The 16,677-nt window shown below is 37.6% G+C and overlaps 2 protein-coding genes and 1 long non-coding RNA gene across 3 annotated transcripts in view; 2 read left to right on the forward strand and 1 right to left on the reverse strand.

Annotated features, from left to right (window-relative positions):
- The window catches only part of LOC142944833 (nuclear GTPase SLIP-GC-like), an 83,519-nt gene extending 74,023 nt beyond the window's left edge, over nucleotides 1–9,496 (forward strand). Inside the window, exon 22 of the mRNA XM_076085982.1 lies at nucleotides 9,323–9,496. Coding sequence (XP_075942097.1) covers nucleotides 9,323–9,368 — 46 coding nt within the window. The 3' untranslated portion in view covers nucleotides 9,369–9,496. The remainder of the gene's footprint in view (nucleotides 1–9,322) is intronic.
- Nucleotides 253–9,301, forward strand: LOC142945209 (nuclear GTPase SLIP-GC-like). Its single transcript, XM_076086631.1, has 21 exons — nucleotides 253–257; nucleotides 576–655; nucleotides 1,780–1,867; nucleotides 2,059–2,086; nucleotides 2,201–2,234; nucleotides 2,412–2,504; nucleotides 2,961–3,051; nucleotides 3,641–3,857; nucleotides 3,955–4,182; nucleotides 5,366–5,572; nucleotides 5,691–5,866; nucleotides 6,382–6,475; nucleotides 6,557–6,644; nucleotides 6,763–6,884; nucleotides 7,193–7,366; nucleotides 7,461–7,615; nucleotides 7,817–7,940; nucleotides 8,340–8,448; nucleotides 8,570–8,703; nucleotides 8,932–9,013; nucleotides 9,155–9,301. The coding sequence occupies exons 1-21, from the start codon at nucleotides 253–255 to the stop codon at nucleotides 9,232–9,234; spliced, it is 2,409 nt and encodes an 802-aa protein (XP_075942746.1). The 3' UTR covers nucleotides 9,235–9,301.
- A 2,340-nt stretch (nucleotides 9,497–11,836) lies between the features above and the next one.
- On the reverse strand, nucleotides 11,837–13,097 carry LOC142938401 (uncharacterized). The gene is made up of 4 exons (XR_012949598.1): nucleotides 12,823–13,097; nucleotides 12,631–12,696; nucleotides 12,488–12,547; nucleotides 11,837–11,977 (listed from the first exon to the last, which is right to left on the reverse strand). It is a non-coding gene; the product is annotated as an uncharacterized LOC142938401 (long non-coding RNA).
- Nucleotides 13,098–16,677: the final 3,580 nt, after the last annotated feature.

Below are 16,677 nucleotides of genomic sequence, written 5' to 3' on the forward strand. Positions count from 1 at the left end.
CTCATATGAACCAGTCTAACCTGTTTATGCCTTTGAGATAGTTTTTTTCAGGTAGTTTGCATATAAAACATGGCCTCTTAATTAATGTACATTTCAATACCAAATACGTTTCTTTTGTGGTCTTCATGAGTTCAGTGTTTCCCTCTGAGTCTGTTGAAAGAAACCAGGTGTCAGGCATCAATAAACTAGCTGAAATGGTCAGGATGGGTAATCAATCTGGTTGTTTTTCTCCTCTGTGAGTTTATCTTGGCCATGAGGTAAATTGAGGGTTTGTCACTCAGCACCATTAGTGCCCTCCCTTTAATGTTTCATTTGTCAGTTGTTAGTTCAACCGAAGAGACGTTTAAACAACAGTTTGAGGCTCAAAAAGCTAAATTATACATCATTATACCCACATGTTTAGAGAAAAGTAGGCTACATACAAATACAAATTTGTGTAGTAAACCAAGATCTTGTGTTGACAATCTTCATAAGAAGGAATAAAATGAATACATAATTAAGTAGGGAGATTCATCATGGGAGGAGTTTCAGAATCAGGAATCAAAAACACTTTAGGTTTCGTGTATTGTGTGCAGTCGGACAACTATTGAGAACAAAGGACTCCTGCGCCTTGGAGGACCGGCATTGATCTACATCTATTGCCTACACGCTACAGGTAACCGTTGGAATTCATATTATGATATTAGGGAAATCAAACACCACGGGTGATTCTTATTTACATTTTCTCTTTTAATCTCTTATTGACCGTTTGAAAGCCGGAAGATCTCCTCCGTGAATAACAAACAAAAGGCTGTAAAGTTACACGCTAGAATTTAAATAATGAAGTACCCTTATCCCAACTTGATGAAAAGTTGGTACTCTTGGGGACAAACAACATATTGCCAGATACAGTATCTAACGCTACATGGGAGATTGCGTAAACGTAACGTATGCTGATGTCGACGCACCCTGCATTAGAGTATTTAAACAGGCCTGGTGCTGCAGTGGTTTATTCACAGAAAAGGTACTGAACGTATTTCAATGCAGAACAATAGCCCGTATGCCTGTTATTCAATTATATCATTAGATTCTTATAACTCCTGCAGGAAGCAGGATTTTACTGTTGTAGTTAATTAATTGGTGTAGGACGGTAATTTATTATCATTTTCATTATGGATTAATCTGCTGAACATTTTCTATTTTAATCGTTTGATTGTTTGGTTTGTAAACAAATTCAGAAAAAAGTGAGAAATGCTGTCACAATTACCCAGATGCCAAAAGTGACACCTTCACAATGGTCCAACAAGCATTATTTGTTAATTTAATATTTTTAAGTTTGGACTGTTGCCAAAGCTAAAAATATTAAATAAAAAATTAATTTAGATCCTTAACAATGAAAGCCAAATATTCACATTCGAGAAGCTGGATCCATAAAATGTTTGAACATGGAAATTTACTTTATCAGAATAGTTGCAAATTATTTTTCTGCTAATTGACTAGTTGATGAATTGATTAATCGTTTCAGTTGTTGTATAAACTGTTGTATGTCTATATGAGGTGTACCGTTCATTGTGATGTGACTCATGTTTTCTTAGTCGTTGCTATTTCCTTGAGTCTGATAATAGAAGTTTCATAACTTATTTTCTTTCAGTGAAATGTAACTCTCCAAAGTTGCAGTGGTAAAAATGCTGCAATGTTGTTCTTCAGTACAATGCTGACATATTCTTGACAGACATAGTTTTAAGAAAATGGGAGAGATCAGTTCTGACTAATGCTGGCAATTCTTCTTGTTAATTGCAGAACATGAAATTAACACAGAAAGTCTTTACTTTCTGAATGATCGAGAAATTGACGACTTGATCCCCAAAACAGACTCAAAATGTCAAAGGTAATGTCCTGTACTGTAAAGACAATTTACACAAATACTGTATTTATAATTTACAGGAGCACAGACTTCTGTTTTCATGACACATAATTGATAATAATAACTCATTAACAATAATAGCATGTGCTAGAATTTAAACATTTATTTACTATTATGGATTTGCAACTATTTTCTTGTTGATTCGTCTGCTGAAGTAAGTTGAATAAAGTTTCAAGCACTCAGGCATCATAAGGCATTTATTATAATTATATAGATCATATTTTTATTGTCTATTCAAACTTTTACATGTTATACTTAGTATTGATTTAAGACACAAATGTTCATGTTCACCCTCAGGGTCGTCCATCCACCAGTGACACAAGTGATAAAGGTGAGACACACTTTATCTTATTGGTTACATGTAGTGTTCATTGAAGTTTTTTAAGGTGGTAATATCTTACTTTGACTAAGAAACTATATCGAGACCATGTTTAATATTGTGAGAGGCAGATGCAACAAACCTTTCTTTTCGCTTTTTTTTTTTTTTCAACAAAAAATATCCAAAAAGGAAAAAGAAAGTCAAATCTTCAGGGCGAATCCAGCCAATGTCAATCACCAACTAAGAAACAACGACTTGTCAACAAACCAGGATCAGACTCAGGTATTTATAATACTTTACAAACAATGGCAACCTACAGCTTACTATAGGGTTAACTTTTATGTAATAACATGTTTACTTAGCTTACTTACCGGTACATAGAAAATGTCTTTTTCTATATCAAGGCCACAGAAAATACTCTCATTTGCTGCCGTATGTAATCTTATCAGACAACCCCAATCAGTCAACAGCATACATGCAGGTATCCATAGCAACAATGCGTATGCTTCAAAGTAAATAACGTAACCGTGGCCTTTAACTGTATGATGTTTTAAATCCAGACCATGGGTTATCCTTTACTAATCTGACATAGTAGAAGCCTGATGATACACTCTGAAGCATCCTACATGGACCTGGCAGAGAAAGTTCCTCTCACACTCTCCTCATTGTGCATTACCGCTTACTTGATACACTGGTTCATGGTTCCTGCTGAACAGTTCTTTACTTTCACTCTGACAGAAGACATCATACTGTCTGATGTGAAAGACATCATGAGTTGTGTCCTTCAGAAAATACCTCACCAAGACAACAAGCTCAACAAGTTCCTGACGTAAGTTTAAAGTTTATTAAATGTTCCATATTAATATGTTATACGGGCCTGGTTCCACTGCTGACCAGAGGCCAGTTTCACTAAGAGATTTAAGACTGCATGGTAGTGCATCATGGGTTTGTACGTTCGTACGTACGTATGTCCATTTCTCACCAACATCTTGAAGGATTTTTTTTTGACTCAAGGATGAACTGATTAGAATTTGGTGGCCACAGATGAAGGTCACTGTGACCTCACAAAACACGTTTTTGATCATAACTGAAGAATTCAGCTAATTTACGACAATTTCACACAAATGTCTAATAGGATAAAATGATGAAGTGATGACATTTTGGAAAGACATGGATGTAAACTGCAACTTGACTGTTTGTCTGAGGGAGTCAGTCATGAGGCGTTAATTAGTTTTGTTTGAAAAAAAAAATCTTGATTTACCCAAAATTTACAGCAAATTACTTCTACTGAAGATAGTACAATATGCTGAAGAGGGCTGTTCATAGACGGATCACTTTCTGACTTTGACACATTCTGTCAGTGTTTTTATGTCTTTGAAACAAATTAATTAACCCACACATAAACTCTTGTACAACAGGAAAAAAATCAGTGATTTGAAGATGGACAAGAAGGAGGTGGTCGGTGTCTTTGGCAGAACTGGGGCTGGAAAGAGCTCTTTGATAAATGCCGTCATTGGAGAGAAGGATCTCCTGCCCTCTGGAGACATCAGAGCATGTACCTCAGTCATGATTAAAGTGGAGGCTAACATGCAGAACTCAAAGTATGAGGCAAACATTGAGTTCATTACAAAAGAGGTAAAATGAGCTGAATATGTTTCTTTACTTGAAACTATTTATAAAGGTATGCCACATAATTTAACAAAGTTAAAGGTATTTTTTTAATTGTATTTAGGAGTGGAAAGATGAGTTGTGGTTCTCTAAAAGTTTCCTTGGGGATAATGCGGACCAGGAAAGTGATCAGAAAGTTGACGTTGATTGTCGGGACATAGTTGACAAGCTGTCAGCGCTGTATGGAGAAGACTGGAAAAACAAATCTCCTGAAGACCTCATGAATGACAAATATTTCAAAGGGATCCCAGGATTTCACAATTCCAAGGGGAAGATTTTGACAGTGAAAACAGTAAGTAAGAGTAAAAATCTTGAATCACTTCATAAGAAGCCTTCTTGTCTGTCTGACAGAGGGAAATGTTTTTGAGGTTTATGTAATATGCATGCTGCCTAGCCATTCCAGGTTGGTTTAGTTCAACAAATGTAAAAGTAAAATCACTATGTAAAATTTAAAAACAGAGTGGCCTTGATGCACCTGTCCTCGATATCTACAAACCCATAGAAAATGTCCCCTTTATAGAAAAATCATAAAGAAGTTTGTATACCAGTCGATAAATACATTTATATAACTGTTATAACATCCAATCAGGATTTTTCCTCCATCTTTGTGCCCAAACATTTTACATTAAGATTAAATTACATCTTGTATTATTAAATATCAATACTGCTTTTGTTCACACTTTAGTTCAGCTGGTAATAGTAATAGTAATTATTTTATCTCAATCAGCAACCCAACTTCACCCCTTTGGAGTACCACAAGGATCAGTACTTGACCCCCTTCTATTCAGTCTATTCATGATCCCTTTTTATACAGGGACGCTTAACGCAGACGATGCTCAAATCTATATTTCTCTTTCACTGGTAGGCCGTGGTACCATCGACTCACTTTGTCACTGCATTGAAAATATCAATGGCTTGAAATTGTTGTCTTGCTAAATACAGACAGAACTGAGGTGATTGTCTTTGGTGCCATTTATGAAATATATAGAATTATTGCACACCTTGAATCTTTGTCTGATTGATTTTAAAATATTTTTGTGGACCACATGTTTCTAACATGCTCTATCCATATGAACCTTCATGTAACCGTCATCATCAGACCGGGGTCTGCTGACTGTCAAAGGTCAACATGAAACACAGGGAAGCTGCATTATGCTACGATGATAAACATACTTGCTATGACCTAGATAATCTTAGGCACTGTCAAAATCTGATCGTCATCAATTTAAAACCTAATTGTCACCCAAAATTTAACTTTTGTGTCCACTTCCGGTTAAGTATTTAATATTTATTGATCCAAATGTAGCTTTTTGCTTTTGTTGTTTCAATGATGGGGTAACTTAATTGCTCTTCTTTTTTATGTTTTCCTGTTTTAATTATTTTGTGCAATTTGTAAAGCAGTTTGAAGTTGGAGTCTGTGCTTATGAATGAAATCGCCTTACGTTGACTTAATCTCATTTTTTTATTTATTGCAGGCTAAAGAGCTATCTGCAAAATTAGTCAAATACACAAGAAGTGACCCAAAAGATGGAGAAGGTGAAGAAGTAAACAGGTGGAATTGGCCACTAGTGAAGTGTGTGACTATCAAGGTGCCAAATAATGATCTTCTGAAGCATGTCACACTTGTGGATCTTCCTGGAAATGGGGATCGTAACAAGAACAGGGACAAGATGTGGAAACCGGTAATTCATCACATGCAATGCTGTTTAGTGTATTGCTGTGTTATCTGCAAAGTGTGACATCATGTTATTACAAAGTACTGTTAACCATCATAATTAACTTGCTGTCATGTCCCTTCAGCTCGTTGGAAGTTGTTCCACTGTGTGGATCGTGACTGAAATGAATCGAGCTGCATCAGAGCCAGAACCCTGGGAGATCCTGAAAAGTGCCTCTAGCTTCATGGGAAATGGTGGCCAGTGTCAGCGTATTCACTTTATCTGCACCAAGTCTGATGATATTACAACACCAAAAGATCAGTAAGTGATTTAAGATGCCAAAAGTACATATACATATATATTCAAGGAACTGTGAGGACTTTTTAAGTGATTATGAAACAGTCTCAATAATAATACTGATGTCTCTATATGACCTACATGAGAAAACGGGACCACCAGCGTGTAGATTGTCTATTTCTATAGAGTCATTCTTAATGCTTGTCATCGGTTTTATCAGTTCTTTCAAAGAAATTCCTTTAGAAATCAATAACTGCTCACACACTCATCACAACTAACTAAACTGAAATAGTAGTCTGTAACTTTGTCTCTATGGTTATAAAATGACAGTTCTTTCCAGAAAACTTCCTATTAGATCACGGACCTGTAAAATAAAGTGATGCACGTTTCAGTATAAATGGTGGATTCGATAGTTACAGCTGCAGGTTTAAAAGAGATCATTTAGACTTTTATTCTGGATGCAAAGAAAGTTGGAATTTGAGGTTTCAGTTCTCCAAAAACTGTATAAGGTGCAAATGAATGCAAATATTTTGATTTAGTTCAGCAGCTGGTGTTCGTGCTTTGATATTGAAAACAAACGATCGAGTCAAGAAAGAAGTGAGAGAAAAATTCAGCAAACTAAAGGAGGTTAAGGTGAGTTTTATAGACTGACAGAAAGTATAACACAAAGATTGTCTACTTCTGCAAGCATTCCTTAAAACCAAAACTTTTTAGAAATATTTCAGTGATGGAAGTTTCAAAGTCTTCACAGTGAGCTCCAAAGAGTTTCTAAAACAGAAACGTCTAGATCTAGACGACACTGGTAGGTGAAGTCTTCATATATGAGCACATTTAGATTTACTTTACTTTAACAAAACCAACAATAATGATGTAAGTATGTTTTGTAACTATTTAAGCTGCAAACTACATTTTTTTTACAGAAATACCAAAACTTCAGGAATGTCTGCAGTATCTCAATGACTGTCACTCAGAGACGTTAAACTGTGTGTCTGGAGCTCGTGGGATTCTCTCTCTGATTCAAGGGGCCAGCCTTAGAGGAGGGGTAAGATCAAGAAATATAATCTCTTTCTTTGTCTTTTATCATTAATATTCACAGAAAATAATGTGAAAACATAAAGTCAAAGACAGACTACTTACATGTAATGTCATCCATACATACATTTTATCAATAAAGTTAGTTTTCCTGATTTTGTGTTGCTTCAGAGAGGCTGCATAACGACAGTAATTAAAGGGTGGTCTCACTCAAAATCAACCAAATATTGAATAAATGTGAATAAATCAAGAAAACTCAGTCAAGTAGCAGAATGGTTTCACTGCTTTGAATACTGAATGTGTTGTTGTTGATTTCAGGCTGACACAAAGAGAGCTGTGTACAAAGTCCTTCAACAAAAGATGAGGGTTGAACTTGATAAAGTCAGGAAACCAATGGAAGAGACTTATCGGGCTTTTGAAAAGTGCCTCAGTGAGGGGGTTGAAAAATCGAAAAGTTCATGTGAAAAAGACTTGCAGTCGGTGACACATCCTGTACGTATTTGAATTATAACAACATCATTACAACGGATTTTGCACTTTATATGAATGTCTTAAAAATGTTTCTGTTTTGTCTGTTTTGTTTCAGAATAAGTCAGGTAGTGGTTTCCATGGGACATTGAAGTGTATTGTAAAGTACGACGGCATCCACAAACCAAAAAAGGGGAAACAAATAAACCTCAATATGAAGTTATCTTCATGTCTGACTGAGAGCATTGATGAGGAATTCAAGAAGACCTTCCCGTAAGAAATGACTTAATAAAGACATAAAACCCTGAGCAGGCTAATTGTACAAACTATGGAGAATGTCTAGAATTAACAGATTGTACATTATACAGTTATACAAGTTATGTGATATAATGCATACATACAAATTACATTATTGAAATACAAACTTGTCAATGATGCATTCATGAAACATTTCAACTTGTTAACATGTTTCAGAAATGAAGGAAAATGTGAACCTTTCAACGGAGTCCTCAATGCATTTTCACTTGACACGAAGATGATGAAAGAGAAGACAGAGTACAAAGATGTCGAACTGCAACTGATATTTCTCAATACAGAGGTAAAAGAGGAGAATAGTACCATTAGTCTTTATTAAGCTATTAGTCCAGATCAGAAAGGCTTCAGCAGACATGAAGACTAAACATTAGAGAATAAATGAAATATAGATGTTTTTAGCTGTTAACATATATACACTGAATATGAAGAAGTCTGCTGCTGCAAAGCTGATGACCCTGACTATATTCATGACAACGTACTGGAGATTCTGAGGTGGTCTGACATCAGTGGGAAAAATATATATATGTGCACCCTCACCTGGTCCTACTCTGAAAATCTGATTATATATTTTATTCCTTTTTCAGGTAAAGTCTGGAGGAAGGGGGGGCAATATGAGCCTTATTTGTATATTACCTTAATTTTATTTAAAATATGTGGATCTATGATTCATATTCTCTCTTAGGAAGAACAGATTAAGACAAAACTCAACAAAATCATCCACGACCGTAAGAAAACGATCTACAGCAGTCTGACGACAACAATTGAGAGAAACATGCAGAAATGCTATGACGGTACGATAAAGATCATCACATATAAAATCTGACACTGTAAAAATGCACATTATTCATCAGAACTGTGCAGAATGTAATTATAATAACATTTAATTGACTAAAGTTTTCTGTTTTATTGTAGATGCAAAAAAGATTAAAGGAGACGGCAGCATGAATAATATGAGAGAAACTATGGTGAAGCACGTACATAGGTTAAAAAACGTCATGTTTCAGGAAGCTAAAGCTGTTATGTTGAAACAGCTGGATGACTTGATGGTTTGTAACATTTTATAATAAGTCGTACGATGAGGATATAGTAAAACATGTTGTGCTGCTTATCTTTATCTACAATTCTAGGTCATCATATATATAATCAAGTGGAATATGCCTCTTTTTGAATGCTGCTATTGCTACTAACACACTGCAGGCCCTTTCACAAACATTCAGCTATTGTTATAAGACACATTTTGGCTGTGAGTGATAAAGATTTTTATGCTAATTTAGAATGACATCCTGGACAATCTGAAAAAAACAATGCAGGAATCAATCGAGCTGTCGCTCAAGACAGATGGTGTCTCAATCCCAGGTAAAGGCAACGTTACAAAATAATAACATAATGATCACTAAAAATATTAAAAATATTTGATAGAAATGAATATGTCAACTAATTTCCAAGAGTGTGATTAATAGTGAACTTGATGTTAACATTATGGGTTTTTTTATTTAGACGTTACATCGGAGCTTGTGAAGGTGAATAAACACTACAAAGAACTGAAGAGAAGGGAAGCCCAGATGAATAACCACTAATTTGGTAAAACTGTTGTTAAAATATCTACATAATGCCTCCAGATTGAGCTGTTCTGAATAATGCTAACGATGCTTTTTATTACACTAGTGCTGGTCCGCCCAGCCCGGCAGCTGCACAGCTGACAACCAACTGAAGAGCCCTGCATGCACGCTGGTTAGAGACGTGAGGCCTCTGGATTTGGTCTCAACCATTTTTGTCAACTCATCTTATCCAGGTTCTCTTTGAGTGTTGTTTTGATATGTACTTTGAATTAACTTGTTGTGAAAGACATAGAAATTCTATATTTTCTATGTGTTGTCGGGCATTTTTCATACAAGTTGTTTATCCTCTATTGTCTTTCCATTGTCTATGATGAGTTACGATCTATTGTTTATTATCGAGCTAAGAGTTGTATTTTCAGATATCAATATACTCGTTACATGTAATCCCATATTGTTTAGGGATGATTCAATGATTTTGATTTAATGTGTGACTTTCTATTATTTACCAAAATATAATCATACGTGCTTGTAGTGTTGACTGTTTGTTAAAGCTAATGAAATAAGTGAACTTTTAGTGAACCCACTCTGACAGGATGATTGACAGTCACCAGGAGAGAAAGGCTGTAAACTCAGGAAACTAATCAGTTAGTTAGAGAGACATCCTGTTCAATGGGGCCTGTGTACTGGAACATCCTGCTTCAGGCCGTAAAGTTAGAGAACCATAAGAAGTGCTTTATCTGTGTAACAACAGACACACCGATATATACATTTTATCCTTAAAGCGTAGAACATGGGAATATACAATAAGTAGTTCTTAACGTCTCAGAAGAAGAGGACATATGTGCAGGCAGTCAGCTGCATGGATCACAAGTTCCCACTACACACCTTCCACAAAGGGGGGGTTGTTTACCCTAAAAAGTAGGTCTGTCAGAAGTGATAAGACTATTAGGACTGTTCCGTCCAATGATTTGAGAATGATCTGTTGTCTACCATATATGGACCTGGAGGTTGCAGGAAGCGCCAAGGAGAAGCGTATATATAGGAGACAGCAAAGGATCGAGGCTTTTTGGCCTTTTTTGGATGACTTCTGGAGCTTTCATACTCTTGACATTTGACATTTTGTATTAACTTTTACATCGATTTTTTGGTATTCATTTTTGTTAATCTTTTTCTTTCCTTTCTGTAAAAAACAAATAAAACTGGTTTGTATTTTGTGCATTCCAACCAAAGTCCAGTGTTGCTCATCTCTGGTGGGGTCCTCTAGTCTCCTAAAGGTAAGAGTGCTCTTCCCCTGGGATAGGCTGTCCTAAAGTTTAGTAAAGGTGTGTTGTTATTAATTAACGATTGATGGTAGTGGAATGTATTATGCTTGTTCATGCATTGTTCATGCAAGTGCCACTTAATGATGCAAGAACATGGAACATGCGGACACACAGATGGGCCATGAATAGGGACGGGCATCATTTTGCACAATTATAGTTCCTTTCTTATTACTGTGCAAGAAAAATAATAACTTAATGCAATAATAATTGAACAAAATAGAAAGAAAAGAGGGATCATAGAGGCAATTACATCAGGTCACCACTAAAACCTTTAACTACCGACCACACTGCATCATGAGAGTTTCTCCCCTGCGATGCTCATTGGGTCAATCCAGTTTCACTGTAAACATTTTATTTTAATTTTATAATCAGAGACCAGAAAATTCAAAATAATTTCAGAATTTATTCTGGTAATAAAAAACATTAAAAAGTCCCTTTTCTTTTTTTTAAAGAGAGAGTACAGCAATGTCATCAAACAACATCAAGACACTGAATACTTTTGACGTAGAAATGATGTCTGTGTGGTATCACAGTGAACTAGTGGGTGTACCAATTCCTTAACAACAATATATTCTTATATTTAGTCTGACCCTCAGTGTTGACATGGCAGTCGACAATGAGGGAAAACTTACAGAGAATTTGACTCAATCGTCTCAGTAATTTAGTTTCACTCAGTGTTGCTGTGCATCTCCTGTTGTGTGAAGCTGCATTAATGTAACAGTGCGCCACTGTGTAAAAAGAAATATCACCAATGTTGAAACACACTGAAATGCCTCAGAGTAATGTAAACTCAGCACCATTTAATACAGAAACAAAGCACAAACAGGTACTTAAAGCCCTTGAACAAAACAAGTCTAATTCATGTATTATACTCACTTAAATACTTTCATGTGATTGTCAGCATGAAAGTCATTTTGTAAATTCTCTTACAGCTATAAGCACTCGATGTTTATGAACACAACATGGTAAATATATGCATGCTAACATGCTGCAGATAGCAAAGGCAATGCTCTTCGGCACGGATACAAATTATTTTTCTTTAACTCTGACCTTCTTCTAGCTTGCATTTAAATAGACTTACTTTCTTTTCACTTCTTTAAAGTGTAAAATGTGTCGACCAGACGATATCAAGCTCCCTGTGAGATGTGTGCTCAGTTCAGCTCTTTTCAGCTACAACAGTAAAACACAATGACATAGTGATGATGTATACCAGTGAGCTCAAGTATGGTAGTGAATACAATCATTTGAGTTTCAGATGGTACAATCATATTAGCAGCACAGACTGGACTTTCAGTGGGGCAAGGTTTGTATTCAAAGACTAAAAAAATCAAAGTTCACAGGTCGGGGGAAGTTGAGTGATCTGTTAACCCAGAGAGTGCTGCTTCTTCAGGCTGTCTGAGCGCCTCACTCTCTCCTCTGGGGTCTTTCTGTACCAGCTCCTGAGAAGGAAAAGCCCCTGTCATACTTTGCTGACTTTAAAGTCATCTGTAAAAGCTGAAATCCAAACATTTCTGTACGCTGTTGCCTTCAGCAAGAGGCAAATAAAGTATTGGAATTACAGTTCATTGGTTAGCCAAGCATGACGTCCACTTCTGGATTTTTGCTGATATGCGAAATAGATTAGGTCAGCATATAAAATATGAAATGTGCAATCAGGAGAGACTTCAGAGCTTAGGTCCAAAGTATACTGGAGCACATGGATTTAAGGCAACACACTTTATTAGAAGACTACCGTTCTGAAGCCAAGTGTGTCTTCATCAGAGTCAGAAAAAGTAAAAAGTGTAATGCTTGTTAATTAGGACACTAGCAACCCAAAAAGCATATCAGCATTTTCTCAGTAGTGGGGGTGAGGTGGAGTGACGTATCTCCTAAGAGATGACATACGGCAGTTTATGTGATTTATGAAATCAAGATAAGGCACTTTGTGATTTTGGTGAAACAAGTCTCACCCCTGGCGGTTCAGCTGGCCTGGCACAGGAGAGTTTTGGCCTTGGTTTGGCTTCAGGACTCTGGGAATGAAGAAAGGATGTATTTAGAGAACTAATCTTCTGGGGACATTAAACACAGGAAATTGTAGTTCAGTCTAGAGCACCTGTTAGTAGTGGGGCTCTTTGGCTTCTGCTGCTTCTTTCTAGCCATTGATGGGGATTCACCGACCCTGGAGGAGCGCCAAACACATACAATAAAAACACTGCTGATCCCTGGAGCCCATCATCAAAAACATTAGTGTCTAAAACCAGATCTCATCTACAATGTAAGGCTGTGTTCCTCTTTCCCATCGTACCTCTTTTTCCTGTCCAGAGACCTCTGTGTGGCAGCAGACAGAACCACTCTCTCCTTGGGGCCCTTGGCTTTCTCCTTTTGAAACAGTCAGTAAGGATCATAGTGTATGACTGAAGCACTGACACTGACGGTATAAGACGAGCCACCAAACAGTGTTTCTTTCCTGTAAGTCACTTTGTCCGTGTGGTAATCAAGGTGTAATATAAATACAGTTCATCATGATAAGCTTTTCAAGTTGACAGGTTACCATGTCTCGCAGCTTCCTCTCTGCTCGGAGCTCCCTGTCCTGCTGCAGCAATGCTAATCGATCCCAGAGAGGCATTTCAAAGAAGATGTCATGGATGTCATAAAGGGCTGCACGTAACTGCGGGACAAAAGAGGCACACATAAACACAGAGTAAGATGGACCTCTGCTGTCTATAGACAGTAACTACACGTTCATACCTGGGCTCTAACTCTCTCCTACAGGAAGCGATCTTGTGCAGAGCAGGGGCCTCTCTTCTGTGGACCTTCTGTCTGGAAGGAGCGGATGAACTCCTGTGTATCCTAAGCACACATATATACAGAACACATTCCTAAACACAGTTTTTCCCAGTCACTAACATGATGATAGATTTATTGATTAACTCTTATTAAAATCACATTGGTGTTTTCAATTAGTTGTGCTCATTTGTATTTGTGTGTTATTTGTGTTAAACGTGTAATCTCACCAGGACGGTCTGTCGCAGATGTTTGACCTTCTCTGTTTTGAGCAGTCTGCGAGTGAGGAAGCCACGAATGATGGCGCCAATTCGACAGAAGGCTCTCTGCTGCTCTGCTGTCATAACCTGGACAACAAGAAGATACGAGAAGATGGGAACGTGAAGATAGAAAACACAGAGAGGGTTTGACAAATAAACGTCCATCTAATATGTGTTGCGACTTCGCATGTAAAAAGAAAAGCCTAAACTATGAAACCGCGCCAAACCCCTCACCTACACCACCTTGCTCTCTCTCTCTCTCTCTCTCCCCCCTGATACACCCACACACAGACATACAGACACCCACATTCCCCTCGCCACATGCTTGTTTGTTGCTTTTAGGTTTAGTATGCCTGCAGTTGTATAATAGATGTTTGTTGATTTATAATATTATTGATTTTTGATTAGTATTGTTATTGATAATAGCTGTTTTTTATGGTCAGTGCTGATTCAAACCTTCACTGTTCACTCTGAATGTGGAATAGTACTTTTACATTTTTTGAGTGAACACCAATTTTTTGACTTAATCCACAATTTGGTTACTGGTCCCTGATCCCAGGGTGGTGCCCCGTTATTATAAATCGTTGTTAATAATCCTATTGATATTAATCATTTTAAATAATAGCAATAATTTATTTGTATATTTGCCAATAACCAAACCTTCTCCAGCCAGATCTCAACATGTGTAACTTATGCAATCACACACACCCTCTTGTCTACTTGTGCATACCTACCAGACTTAGCCTCGCTCGAGGTTTGCTAACTGCCAATGTGGGTCCCCACAGATAAACGGGAGGCTGGACAGAGGGAGAGGACACACTGGAACTTACAGGACTGGGAAAACCTGGAAAAAGAAACATACTTTCAATTTAGGTGTTTGAACTTCTCTATTTTGAGCTGTCTGCACTTTACATGCAGCTCTTTCTCCAATTTATCTTGATTAAATGGTGAATGAAGAGTTGTCCGAATAGAAGTAGTAATAATAAGAGTTAATAGATCACAACACTCTTTTTGTCTTATGTCAACTCTGTTTTACAACAGTCTATGTGCTCAACTCCAGAGTGGCAGCTATGCAGTTGGCTGTTCAAAGTGTGGCAGCGCCGGCGAAATCCTGCAGCCAGATGGTCAAGGTGTCCCTTTGGGCTAAACCCTGAGGCACTAATGGGGCTACAGGGCTCCTGCACTGGACTGGTACCACAGTGGCTGGATCGACGATTGCCACTTTCACTACCCACTGAGCCCCTGTGACTGGGGGACATCATGGCCCCTGAGAGAGATTCTCCCCAATCTGCCATGCCAGCAACTTCCCCTGACCGTACTGGACTTCGGGGTATAAGGTCTGCTGGGCCGATGGGAAAAGAAATATTGATGTTCCCTGTAGAAACTGGGCGTGGTTTTCTGGGCTGAAGGACTGTTTAAAGCTCTGCAGAGTTACGTTCAGGTAAATGACCATTAGCTGTAGGAACCGATGGGAGCAGGAGAGTTAACAGTGAGAGAAGGACTGCAGGATGTCCATGTCGGCTGGGCGTTTGCTTATACTGGCATGACACAATAAATAACATAACTAACACATCATTATTAGTAATTACCCAACATTACCTTATTACCAAGCTGTCATAATAAGTGCTACAGAAGTCCCTTTATCTTAATGCAGAGGCAGCAGTTTATAATGATGCCAGACAACCTCAACAGGAAGTTACTGGTGAGCCTCTACTACCCTCTGGTGTTCACAGCAAGAAAAACTTAGTGTGGGTAAACAATGTGTGTCAACCATGCTGCCCACATGCATGCACAAGAAACACACACCGGATTGTTCTTTTATTTAAGTGAGTATACCGATACAGCACAAATGATTTATTTCAAGATTTGATGTCAAATGCGAAACAAAACGTGTTAACTGGTAAAAGTGTCAATTTGTGAATGGCCTACAAAGAAAGAGAAAATTTCCAACACAAAAATATACATTCAAATATCTGTTTAACCCGTTCAGGCCTTTGTCATTTGTTCTCGTCTTTCTGTTGCAGCAACTGTTAATCTCACCAAACCATGTGATCTCTGTCAGTGCAGTGAGGGGACAGTTAGTATAAAAGAGTCCAAAGTACCCAGAGCACCAGAGGAGTGGAATACATAGAGAAACTAAAACTAAATGTAAGATTGTTCAATACTACTTGCATACTGTGGAGATAAATCAAAACATCTGTTCAGCAAAACATAGACTCTACTGCCCTCTGGTGTTCACAGCAAGAACAACTTATAGTGGGTGTATTATGTCCACATGCATGCACAACAAACAACTGATTGTATTATTTTATTTTATCGAGCAATGTGATTGATAAAGCACAAATTCCTTAAGATATTAAAACACAAGCGTCACAGCAGTATCAGATACAGTCATACTCATGATAAAATACATACTGCAAAATGTGCACTAACAGTACAATAAACCGTACATCATATAACAAAATAGGTTTATTCAAGAACTCTCCAGCTATAAACAACTAAATGTATGTGGGCGCAGGCTAGTGTCACAGTCAAATTGAAGGATTTTGTATTTCAGATTTTTATCCTTTGAGCTTTGCAGTGAGTTTCAGCTCATTGTTCATCTGTCCGGCCACAACTTTACTGCTGTGGTTCACTCTCAGCGCTCTCAGAGCATCATCTTCGGCTGCAGCAGGAGCTGTTTTCAGATAAATAGCTCTTGAAACCCACTGTGCACTACCTGCTCAGCACCAAACCACAGACAGACAGTTAGCCAAACATTTGGCTGAATTTTTCACTGTAAACATTTCGAGCAACATATTCAAGATGCAGAAGAAACATAATATTTACAGTACAAGTGAGTATCCACTAACTGGACTTTATAAGATTTAGTGCACAATAGTGGACTTCTGGTATTGCCTGACCTGGCATTGTAGTTCTCTCTCTATATATACAGTATATATATCCTATCTTCCTGTAGTTTTAACACTGGTGAAAATCAACTAAGAACATTTAACCCAAGTACAGTACTTTTAGTACTATTTTGAGGCACGTTTTCCTTTTTAAGTTACTTTGTACATCCAACTCCACTACATCTCAGAGGGGAATACTACACTTCATACACCAGCACACTTATC

The sequence above is a fragment of the Anarhichas minor genome, unplaced genomic scaffold, assembly GCF_050575085.1.
Source record: "Anarhichas minor isolate MPS153535 unplaced genomic scaffold, ASM5057508v1 ptg000007l, whole genome shotgun sequence".
NCBI lineage: Eukaryota > Metazoa > Chordata > Actinopteri > Perciformes > Anarhichadidae > Anarhichas > Anarhichas minor.